Source organism: Eptatretus burgeri, chromosome 16 (assembly GCF_056783735.1).
Source record: "Eptatretus burgeri isolate ZD-2024b chromosome 16, Ebu_testis_v1, whole genome shotgun sequence".
NCBI lineage: Eukaryota > Metazoa > Chordata > Myxini > Myxiniformes > Myxinidae > Eptatretus > Eptatretus burgeri.
This window is the reverse complement of record NC_140976.1, coordinates 10,458,049-10,470,548: the sequence shown is the minus strand read 5'-3', so window position 1 is coordinate 10,470,548 and position 12,500 is coordinate 10,458,049. Positions and strand designations below refer to the sequence as shown.

Below are 12,500 nucleotides of genomic sequence, written 5' to 3'. Positions count from 1 at the left end.
TCACCATCCGTGGGGAATCCACTACTACCAGCGAGGGCCGAAGGTACATTGTTATAGATAAATCCATGCATGTTTCGCGAGCGTCGTACGTGTCTGCCTTCGAGCACATTCCATACAGTGGTTGGTTCGTTCAGCCATTACGAACGTGGTCAGTGCTTGCATTCGCCCGATTCTGCGAGCGTGTGCATGGGGCGGAGACACCGATATGTATCAGATATTTGGTTGAAAAGGAACGCGCCGCTTTTACTCTGCACACTCGTATCCCACGCAACGTGGCGTGGAGTCGCCTTTATCGACCTCCGTACACGTTTCGTGCAGCGTGGGCGTCGTGCTGGTTGTGTTTCCTGTGTTGTGAAAAACACCATTCGTGCAGCCTCTTAAGAGATATTCATTCATATGCCTTTTTAATGCAACCGGCAATCTTCCCCAGATCATCGGAAGCTCGAGTCGATAATCCCGGACTGCCAAGTGCACTCACTATATGACTCGCTGCACACAGTGCTGGATTAATCATTCGGCAGACAAGGCATGTGCCTTAGGGCCAGCCAAAAATTTGGGCCAAAAATTATTTTCACATTAAATATTTGTCTTTTTTTATATTAAATATTTTGTTCTTGAATCAGTTCATCTTTTGTCTGGGGTCCATTTCCATGAGCCTGAGATCTAATTTAAAATTTTCAGGCCATTCTCTAAAAATTCAAAATGTGCTTTAGGGCCAGCCGAGGCTTAATCCGGCACTGGCTGCACACGTTGGGTTTAGGGCTCGCTTGGGAACGAGGGCTCTGCGCTGTTAATGCCCGCGCGTCATCATTTCCTCTCAGTGGCGCCGCACGCGCTGGCCTCCTTGAGGGCCCATCTCACAGCGAAGGCACACGTGGCTCAGATTTACCTCAGGAATAATCAGAAAAGAAGAGTAGGGACGAAATGAAGAAAAAATGATGTAAGCAAACCTAGCTATGAGATCATCGCAACGCACGCCCCTGTTATCCCACTAGACAAGAGGAAAGGGACTATCGACACGTATATTAATGGAATAACTGTCTTGGGACCACTATCTCTTGGATGCATGCAGTTCCGAGAACCACAACAATATGTACACACACACACATATATATGTATATATATATATATATATATATATATATATATATATATGTATATATATAGATATATATGTTTCTATGTATATATATATATATATATATATATATATATATATGTACAAATATATATGCATATACATATTTGGTCAACCGATCAAGATTGGATTCTTTAGACATTTTTAAACAATCACAAAGATTGATGTATGGAGCAAAACTCAACCCGGGAGTGTATCTCAGCAATGTTTGGCCAAATTACCTCATTTCCTTCTTTGAGGTCAGTTTCTTCTTGGGGTGGGGGGGGCGGTTCTTGTGCCCATGACCTGACCATGCGTACCCCCAGCATGTATGAAAAATTTGGTAGAGATTGGTCCATGGGTGTGGAATTGTATAGAAATTAAAGAAATGGCCTCACACTGCCACACACACATACACAGACAACTCGCTCTTCAGAACTCACAGGGGTACCCAGCATTGACCCGTGCTGTTCTAATCCTGTTGGTATTTTGAATAAATGGAATTTTTTTGTTTGGCCGAAAACACTTCTTTACACTCATTAAGGAATGGGGTCGGGGATCATTTAATATTACCTCTCACATAGCTACAAAGGCTTAGGCACTATGGAGTGATTTTTAAAAATCCAACTTTTTTTCAAAATTATTTAACAATTATTTTACCGAAAACACTGCCCACACTCACTGATGAACCTCTGAAAGATTGACGAAGATCTCTTTTGTCATCTTTGTTATCCTTTCAAAAGTAGATTGTGCAAGGTGGGCCAACTGGTCATGACACTGGACTCGAATCCCAGTGGTTGTGGGTTCAAATCCAACTGAATATAGTGTATAGTATTGTCAGAGCCCTGGCGGTTAGGTTATTTCTCCCAACCCAATTCTCGTCGACCGGCGGTTAACACCGACCAAGCCGGATCGCCGAGCGGTTTCTTTTAGAGGCGAACGCGTGATCCTCGGAGATTATGGCGCGTGCGGGAGGGGAATGGATAGCAAATGCACGTACATGACGGAAGCACAGCACAAGGGGTTTATCCTCGAACCCATGACAGATAGACAACACAAGCAAATTAAAATAAACACAGGGGTCTAATGAAAATAGATCAAATATTTACAATGGTAATAATTCAAAATGTAATAATAAAACACGAGGTAAATTAAAGCCTAATGTCAAGGCACCTCTACACAGGGACTTTAATAAAGACAAGGGGAAAACGAAATAAAAGAAAATCCTCCCATTATTCTGGCACTTAGCTTTGTCCAGAGATGGTCTTTCATGAACTTGGCGATTGAACCGTGGCGTCTTGCGCGGGAAACCGCACCCAAAATGGTGCCAAGCCACTCTCTGCAGTCACATACATGAAGTAATTCGTGAGGCGGTATTCAACACCAGGGCTCACCAACCACTGTGCAGCTTCTTTTCATGAACGAATATGCCGAATGTTCCCCTGTTACATGAGATTTGCTCACAACGATCGCCCACCTTCCTCCTTTAAAACCCAATGGGATAATGCTGAGTTCACTGAGAGGTGCGCTCCTCTTCCTCTCTTTCTTATAACCATGCATACTTCGCGACTCAGCTGAATAGGAATGGCTAGCGTCTTGCCCAGCACGCTGGAAATTTCACCAGCATGAATACGATAATCGCGCAGCCATTTCCTCATGTCGAGAGGAGAGCAAAAATGAGATCCTCTGTCTCAGCCACGTTCCTCACAACAACTCTCCGCTCTTTGATCATTCCCTTCCCTCCCCATGTCACACCGACCAATCATAAACCTCAGGGGCATGACTTGCTGGTACGAAACAGGGAAGGTGGGGCTTCTCACCTACTTGGACGTGCGGCTCAGTTGTTATTGGTGTTATTATTGTTATAAGAACGTAATTCTTTTATTGCTGGCTTGTAAATGCAAAAACGTCGGAAAAGGTCACAAGGGGCAATCACATACTGGGTGAAATTGGCCTTAATCCCAATCTAATTAACACAGCACCAACCCCCGTGTTGTGACACATAACACTTAAGCCCACAGTTTCCATATTTAATATACATCGAGATGTCTCCTACACATCTACGGACCAAGCAACTCCATACAATCCTAAATTTGCCATGAAATTCCTCCATCTACCCCAACAACCATAACAGTATAAATGGATTTGGATTCTGTTTTTCTTCAGGAAGTTAAGCTCGTCGAAGGAGAAATGCCATGTCATTATTACATTGTCGGTAAAATAAAACCCAGCCGGCTCATTCATGATGTGATGTGATTGCCCACATTGCTTGTGAAGCTGGTATCCAAAATCAAATTACCAAATGCTGTGTTGATTTGTCCAGTCTTTCTAATTCCTTGTAATTCATGTTACATCAAAAATAATGTCTCCCCCATAAAATGTCCTCATCCAAGATGTGATATTGTTGCGGGCCGGGTATCGGCGATGAGCACGACCGCTAGATGGAGCAGTAGAGTTGGCTCCACCGAACACCCGGAATTTATAGGTCGTCACCCCGGATAACTCCGGAGCCGACAGGTCCCTTATCGGACCGAAGTTCGCCAATAGGTCGACCACGTGAGGTAGGGTCGATTGCCAATTTCAATTTATCTAAATACTCACGTCGTCCAAACTACTGGGGGAATTCACCCTCGACGGCGCTCGTATGGAACGAGCCACTAGCGTGCTCGAACCGTGTGCGACCCGAGCGGACGGTCACCGAGCTTCCGTCGGTCCAAATGTCCCTTTACAGCGGCAACAGCCTTTATAATTCACCAACACGCGTCACGCTAAGCCAATAAAAGAAACCCAAAACGAACTGATACATTTAATACGTGGGTTTATTTACGATGGGGGGGGGGGAGGAGGGAATCACACAAAAAGCAGAGTTATCCGAATATAAAGATGCATGTATGTACAGCAAGGCACTTAACAATTTATTACTTACTAGACTGGTGCCACAAACACACACACACACACACACACACACACACACATACACACAAACACACACACACACACACACACACATACACACACACACACACACACACACACACACACACACACACACACGAAATGGTGGCCACAGCCTTTATTGAGGCCTCCAGCTCGGAGGGGAAAGGCGAGCTGAAGACCAGAGCCTGCCTCGGACCTGTCCACCTCGTGTGGTCTTCGAGCTGATTCAAACCAGGCACCAGCGAGAGGCAAGCAGAATCCAGACACCGGCGAGCCGCGATCAGCCTCCTCAGCTGCCCTCGGCGCTCGTCCTGGCAACCAAACCTCTCCTCTGTATCCATCAGAGAGACGGTGTGCACCCCTTGCGGTTCTGTTGGTGGCAGGATCTCTGAATCTCGAACTGTTTTGCTGTCCGAATGCGCCGCACCCTTATTCACCCTGTCTCTGGGGGCAGGGAGGGGGGGACGCCTCCGCCCTCCCCGCTCTCCCTTACTGGACAGTTTTGGCGTGCACAATCGCTCGTCGCCCTGTCACTGGCCAACACGAGCAGCAAGTCCGTCGATTGGCCCGGGGGCGTGGTGACGTCACGCGGACCCCTTTCTCCCTGTCGCGGGATCTGATTGGCTGAGCGGCAGTCACCCCACTCGTAGCATGCTGATTGGTCAAGGGCCACCGCGAGGCTCCTCCTTGAACTCTGCCCACCAAACAGGCAGAGGAACATTATTCTGCATGGGCTCTGCCCACCAAACAGCCAGAGGAATTTTATTCTGTGTGGGCTCCGCCCACGTATGTGCTGACACGTACATAGGCAGTAGCGTCGGCCAGAGCGAGGTGAAGGTGATGCTGGCGTTGTCGTAGTTATGAGGGGTGTAAAAATGAAAGAAAACCCCGACTATCAAAGTAATTCACAGCGCAAGTACATTTATTCACCCATTAGATTAGGGAAAGGGAGCTATCTATCTACATTCACTTATCGAAATAACTGAGCTATAGGACCTGAATGCTGTGTGCTCATGGGTTCCAGATTCGCAACAATATATTGTTATTTCTCTTTTCCTCGTGTACGTTCATTCCCCTCACTCCCTCCATCTTCCCTCCCTTCCAAAATCCTCTGGTCGTCTATAAACCATTTACCATTTATCATGAAGCTCTTTCATGAGCCTAGACCCTTGTATAAAAACGACGTGGACAAGGTCCTCAATTAGCTCAAAGAAACACAAGCTGGATCTTCAGTGGGATATGGGTGAAAAGGGAGGGTGAGAGGGAGAAAAAGAGGTTGGGAGGAGAGGGAAAAGAGAGAGGGATGGATTGGTTAAGGATGTGAGAGGGATCAAAAAATTCTGTCCTTTTCTTTGCAACAAGTATATTATGTTTTTATAACCAAAGAAAAGCTCAGAAAAGCTTGAATAATATATTTACCAGCATGAGGTTAAGCTGTGCCACCTTACATTGGAGAAAATTGTATTTTTAAGGAGAGTTGGATGATGTCCGGCTGGCTTTATTATGCCAGCTCGGATGGTTGGCCAGCCCAGCGCTTAAGCCTTCAGTAAGATATCCAAGTTATATAATTTAGTACAATCCATGTTATATAGTTACATATAGATCGGTCTTCTGATTTATGTTTCTGAACATTCACACTCACAACAAACTAAATACTAAACAGTCAGTTTCTAACTGTTCACTTTCACCACAAAAAAAATACATTTAGGTCAGTGCTCATGGCAATATTTCAAAGTAATAACAAAGAGGGTGGAAGGATACATCAATTTATAACTTGCTAGTCATTGAGCTGTTTAGTTAGTGTTGGATAGCCGATGGCATTACGGGAAGTTGAAAATTGCAATTCTGGTGCAGTAGCTGCAGAAGGCGCTGCATCATCGAGGATGTTATTCTTTGGTCATTGATGTCCAGCAGCTATGCACTGGACTTTAAACGTTCCTGTGCTTCAATTTGAAAAGAGTAAGCCATTGTGCGCAGGTACAGTGGATACATTTCCAGATTGAGATTAATGGTCTCATTAGCAGTGCCTACATTCGATGGGGGCTGCTGGGATATGCATATGGCACAAGCATGATAGCAAGGGTCAAAAGGCCTAATCCTGAGACTACATTTCCTTGGCAGGATGGCATAGATGTATGCACACTCATCTCTAAGCTGTCTAACCTCATTTTGAATCTCGGCCAAGCTATAAACTGTCATCCTGGGGTAACACAGGCACAGGGTGATTCCTCAGTGTGTGTACTGTCTCTCGGATGAGCGTTAAAGGGGTGTCCTGTCTGCCTGCATTATTTGGTGGATGTTAAAGATCCCATGGTGTCCTTCACAAAAAGAAGGCGAGCATTCGCCAGCACCATGAACAAATTACAAATTCCTGCTCAAACCAGCAGGGGGCTGCCATGTCCTCACCCATGTCCTCATCCGCACCCACCTATGCCATGTCCTCATCAGCAGTACTGCAGTAATGTCCTCACCCAATGATGCAACCCAGCAGCCTTGCACTGCATGTGAGAAAGGGAGAGAGACAGAGAGAGAGACAGAGAGAGAGACAGAGAGAGAGAAGCAGCACATCAACACCGGACCCAGCATTTTGTCGGTGATCGTAATCGAAGTTTCTCTTCATTCAGAGTTGATTCGGGATATGACATTTCCAATATTCCTTCATTTAGTATGCAGGATGTACCTGCTGGTTGCATCATTGCTGGGAGCATGGCTGTGCTGCTGATGCAGTGCCTCCTGTAGGTTAGAGTAGGATTTTTTTTAACTTCTTCATGGTACCGCCGATAGAACTTTACGTCGACCAACAAATGCTGATAGACGGGACCCCCAGGTTAACGTCCATCCGAGAAGTGGCGCACAAACACCGATGCCTCAGCCTGCCTAGGAGATACCAGGATGACAGTTTATAGCTGGGTCGAGATTCAAACCGAGGCTAGACGGCTGAGAGGCAAGTGTGCGTACCTCAAGGTATTCCTGCCAACCCATCCCAATTTTCCTTAAAATTATGTTTCTTGCTTAAGATAGATAATTAATGAACCATCTTATAAGAAAAAGGACTTCCTGTTGGGTTGTTTTCATTCCACTATCCAATGTCTTCCAAATGTTGATTCTCATTGCAGCAGGAAAGGTTTGTAAATCATGAATTTCAAATTGGGGAATACTGCAGGGTATAAGTCGTTCCATCAGATTATGTTTCACCTCACAGTGCAGTTTTTCTTTCCCACAGTTCTTCCTATGTTCTTCACATTTTCCACTCTGTGATGAGACCATGTTGAAGCCTATTGGTCCATGTGCGGGGATGTGCCAGGCTGTGCATCAGCAGTGTGCCCCATTTCTCAGAAAGTTACACTTTGAGTGGCCCGAAAGCCTCGACTGCAACAGATTTCTGCCACACAATGGCCCTGATCACATGTGCATGGAAAGCCCAGAAGATAAGGTCGCAGCTGAGGGAGAGATTGAGGTCTGTCTGTCACTGTCGACACTACAATGAATGTCAGCACAATTTTCATAACAAAAGCAATTGTTTTGGTGGCAATTTGGAAATTAATCGTTGACACGTGCTAACATTTCACACGTAGGTCTGGAACCACAATGGGAAAGATCCCAAAGAAGCCTGCCACCATCTTGGATTCTATCACAACCATTACACATTTGTGGCAGCTCTAAACTGCTGCGTTCCACGTTGCGACAATAATGGGCTGTACCCACACTCTGAAAGAATTTTTATAGATGTTTGGATGGGTTTGTGGGCATCGACAATCTTCGTCATAGCCATTGTAACACTCCTTACATTCATTATTAAACCAAGACGTTTCCCCTACCCTCAAAGAGCTTTCATCTTCTTCACTGCTTGTCATACCATCCAGGCCGTGGCGTACTTAATACGGTTGGCTATTGGCCAACGTAGAACTTCTTGCAAGATTTTATTGATGACGACAGCCATGGCCTACTTGCCCCTTAATGGACTAGCTAATTCGGCCTGTGCCACCATCTTTGTCCTGCGATATTTTTCTGTGATGGCGGCTGCGGCCTGGTGGGTGGCTGGAGGATTGACTTGGTATTTGGCCACCGCATATCAGTGGGGAGCAGAATCACTTGCTGCTTACGCCGCATATTTGCATGCTGCTGCCTGGGCTCTTCCAGCACTTCAAACAGGAGTGGTCCTGGTGTGGCGATGCGTTTCACCTGATGCCCTTACAGCTCTCTGTTACTTGGGCAATGGAAATCCTGCAGCAATTGCTGTCCTTTCCCTCAGCCCCTTGATGGCATTTTTGGTTATTGGCAGTGGCTTTTACGGTACGTTCTTCATTTCATTGCTCTCATTCATTCATATTTGATCAAAAAATTATTTGTTGCATAATCTTAAACTTAACACATAACCACTTTAACATTTGCCCTCTTCCCTTCTTCCATCCACCGACATCGCCAGCGATAAGCCTGGTGTCCATGCACCGGATCCGTGCCTCATTGCATTCCCCAGGCAGCAAGTGTCACCAGCTTCATGTTCAGACTACCAAACTGGCCGCCTTCAGTCTTCTCACGGCCATTCCAATGGTGGCTTCAGTGGTCTGCAGATTTCTCCAACTTGACCTTGCCAGGAGACTACCAGGGCCTGAAAGGGACTCAGGCTTAGGCCTGGGTCCCAGTGCCTTTATCATTGCATCTGACCTTGTACCTGGTGCTGCAGCTCTTGTCTGGGTGGCTTCGTCCAAAACTTTGCAGACGTGGCGTGGTTTTGTAAGCCGGAAGGAACAGTGGCAATGTGACGAGGCCATAAGAATAACTGGAAAGTGGGGAGTGTCTGACAATGGGAGAGAGGAAGGTGGAGTGTACAAACCTGGACAGGAAACAGTGGTTTAAGTGAAAGTTCAATGGAATCCGATTTCCTGGCATGACTCCAATTGCAGTTGCTACAAGTTCCCCCCTCCCCCCTTCTCCCCACCTCCCTCCCCCCCTCACATTTAATTGACACAGATGGAAGCATGCATGGGTAAAATAGGTAAGTTTGGATCACCCATCACCTCGCAAGTAGTAGGAAGATTCACGATGCTCAAAAACTGTTTGAATGTTACATTAGGAAGTACTGCAATTTTTCCATCAATCTGGATGTGTGTATGGTATTCATATTATAAATGCAATGGCAGGCTTATCTTTCTTTAAGTAGAACCGCGTTTAATTTCTTTCAGAAATAATCGGGTGGAATCAAAAGCAATAGTGCGCATTCTCCATTAGAAGAAGTTTGGTGGCTTGGTGGGTGACTTTCCAAAGTTTGAAAAACAAGCCACAGTGCATGCATGGCATTCATCAGAGGTGAACAGCGTGGCCACAATGTCTTGTCACCCCTTGTAAAAATTGTGACATTGCCTTTTATCACATGAGCTGACAACACTGAAGGGTTCTACAAATTATACCACATACATTTGTGGTACTATTTTGCTTTATTACACACCAGCAAATACCATCCGTTGTATTGCTGATGGGAATGCTAAGACAGGGGGGAAGAGGGGTCAGAGAGAGAGATGGGTGAGGGAGAGAGAGAGAGAGAGGGTGGGAGAGTGAAGTGAGGAGAGGAGAGAGAGGGGGAAGAGAGGGGGGGAGAGAGGAGGGAAGAGTAGGGTGGGGAAAGAGGGGTTAGAGGGAGGGGGGAGCGAGTGAGGAGGGGCAAGGAAGAGGAGAGCTAGGAATGGAGAGTGAGGATGGGGGGGACAGAGAGGATGGGGGTCAGAGGTTGGGGGGTAGAGAGGATGGGGGGCACAGTGAGGAGGGATGGGAGAGTGAGGGGGGGGGAGAGCAAAAGTTAAAAAATGGTGGAGGGGGGGACAAATGGCAAATGCTGGGTCTTTCCTTCCACCCTTCCCCTCCCTCCTGTCTTCCCCCACCCCACTGCCTCTCCCTCCTCTCATCCCAACCCCTCTCTCCAGACCCACCCCACCCCTTCCCCTCTCTCCTCCCATGTCTACCCTTGCCATCCCTCCTCCCCCTTCCCCTACAGAATCCCACCCCACCCATTCGCCTCCCTCCTCCACCCTTTTCCTCCCTCCTCCCGCAAAGGTACCCAACGTTGCCGGGCAATGCCAGGTCCCAGCTCCCACCGCTTCCCCTGCCTCCTCCCACCACACATCCCCTCCATCCGAATTCCCACCCCAACCATTTCCCTCCCTCCAGACTCCCGCCCCAACCATTCCCCTCCATCCTCCCACAAAGGTACCCGGCGTTGCCCGGGATCTAACGTACATCTACTGGACTACCACAATTAAGCACATATTTAAAGACAAATATTTTATTTCTCAAACTGCAAAATATTGAACAGAAATATCAACAAAACTGAACATATTATTGTAATACTTTTGGGTTGACAATATTGAGTGGTTTTTTGGGGGCCAGAATGTGTAAATTATTTGGTGTTCCAACTATACAACAGCCCACATTGTTGACTGTGTGAAAAAGATATTTGAAAATCTGTTTTGTTGTCAAACATTCGGAACGCAATCTCTGAACAACTCCTCGTATGTCGGCATCCGGATCAAAATCACATTTTAACATTTTTGCAGGTTGTTTGTGCTACTTTCGGTTTTTGAACAATTAGCGATTAGTAGGTCCCATTACTCTTTCATCTCCGTTCTTCCCCATCGTTGTAACAGTTATTTTTCACATCTTATCCCATATTTGATGATCGCAACTCACCATCTCACCAATTTATCGAGGTAATCCGAAAAAAAATTTGGGCTTTTACGGATCTACCTCGGATATGGCGACAGATGGCGGCTCGATATATCAATTGCAAGTCAATCAATGTGATCCGATAAAGTTTTGGCATGGTTAACCTTGAGAGCTCAGAGGAGTAAGGCCACAAACTGCTCGCAAATCACACCCGTCGCTTCGCTTAATATGGAGAATGTGGGAGCATAGCCTAATAAATACGCTTTTACGCTTATTTCTAAGAATTCGTCATTTCTTTAAATTTTAAGATTTCACTTCAGATTTCTACAAGATAAAATCCTCAAATTTTAAATTACATTTTGATTATATACTTTAATTAGTCCATGAGAGTAGATCGTGTTTCCAAGGCAAGGCTTTTTGAGTAGGCCGAAACAAAATGGCAGCAAAGACCCCTGCGATTTAATGTTGTGCTTATCAAGGATATGCCTTTCATGAAAGTAAGCAATTAATTATCTTCAAAACGGGTGTTTAACTTCACCCAAACACCCAATTTTCATTCATGCACTCCTTTGGAGTTACCCTCGTATGCATGTAAAGTTTCAGGCTGCTAGGTTTCATGGTTTTGGAGTTAGGGAGGAGATACACACATACTGACTGACACACTGACACACAGACACTGACATTTATTATTGTGAACTTTATAGCATATGGCACAAGCCTTAAGTGTCCAAAGGGAAAAAGGATCCGTTTGTGTTCCATCATTGTTATTACAGAGAATAATTTTGCACCGTGTTCTGTGGGACGTTTTCTGGAGTGTTTGTGAGGTGATACTATTAAAAGGAAGTCTCACTTCACATGGTTACATTCACTCAATGTATAAAAAAAAATGGAGAAAGGGAATGAATTAACACTGCACACAAAGATAGTCACAATTTTTACAACGGGTGACAAGACATTGTGGCCTCCCTGTACAAATCCATGAAGCAATGGGAGGGAAGGAGTGGTGGGGGTTTGGGCGGGGGGAGAGTCTTTATATAAGGTTGTTAAGAAATTGCAATAATATTTGTTTGTTTCCAGTACCAAACTAGGCTCATAAAAAGGACATTATTGACACAAATTAAAAGTAAATTTGCTAAACTGTCAATATCATACGACGATGAAAGGTAAACTTGTGAAGAGAAGCATTATATCCAGTCCAGGTACATGGATTGATTGGTGTTTGTGGGAGGCTGGCAGGATGGCCTGGAGGTATGCGCACTCACCACTAAAATCCAGACCCAGCTATAAACTGTCATTCGGGTGTTTCACAGGCGGGTGATTCATCAATGTGTGACATCCCTCGGATGGATGTTAAACTGGGAGTCCCGTCTGCCGCCGTTAATTGGTGGAGGTGAAAAATCCCACGGGGTCTTTTGCGAAGAGTAGGTGAGCCATCTCCGGTACCCTGAACAAATTGCAAAAATTTCAAATCCCTTCCTGAACCTACAGGGGGCACTGCATCAGCACCAACAGCCACGCCCTCAGCCAATGATGCTACTCGCAGCCATGTGCAGCACACTCAAGAATATATAAGAAGTATTTGTGGGACTCCCCCCCTCAAATATGTTTCTTACCTTTAATTGGTTCACGAGCGCCAGCCAGAGTGACCACTATATTCGTTATGTCTGTGTGTCTGTCTGTGTCTGTCTGTCCAGAGCATAACTCCGTGGACTTTGATCCGATCTTGATGAAGCTTGGTTATGTGTTCGATATCAATGTCGAGTTGTGTTTCCTGGATGAGGGCATGCTA

The 12,500-nt window shown here is 45.8% G+C and overlaps 2 protein-coding genes across 6 annotated transcripts in view; one reads left to right on the top strand and one right to left on the bottom strand.

Moving 5' to 3' along the window:
• Nucleotides 1–9,206, top strand: part of LOC147010499 (frizzled-4-like) — a 19,224-nt gene extending 10,018 nt beyond the window's left edge. For all 5 annotated transcript variants that reach the window (XM_085859436.1, XM_085859432.1, XM_085859435.1 and 2 more), the window contains 3 exons: nucleotides 7,278–7,511; nucleotides 7,630–8,347; nucleotides 8,481–9,206. In XM_085859436.1, the coding sequence (XP_085715562.1) occupies nucleotides 7,278–7,511; nucleotides 7,630–8,347; nucleotides 8,481–8,911 (1,383 nt within the window). In that variant the 3' untranslated portion in view covers nucleotides 8,912–9,206. The remainder of the gene's footprint in view (nucleotides 1–7,277; nucleotides 7,512–7,629; nucleotides 8,348–8,480) is intronic.
• Nucleotides 1–12,500, bottom strand: part of TMEM135 (transmembrane protein 135) — a 45,941-nt gene that overhangs the window by 32,040 nt on the left and 1,401 nt on the right. The gene's annotated exons all lie outside the window — the stretch shown is intronic.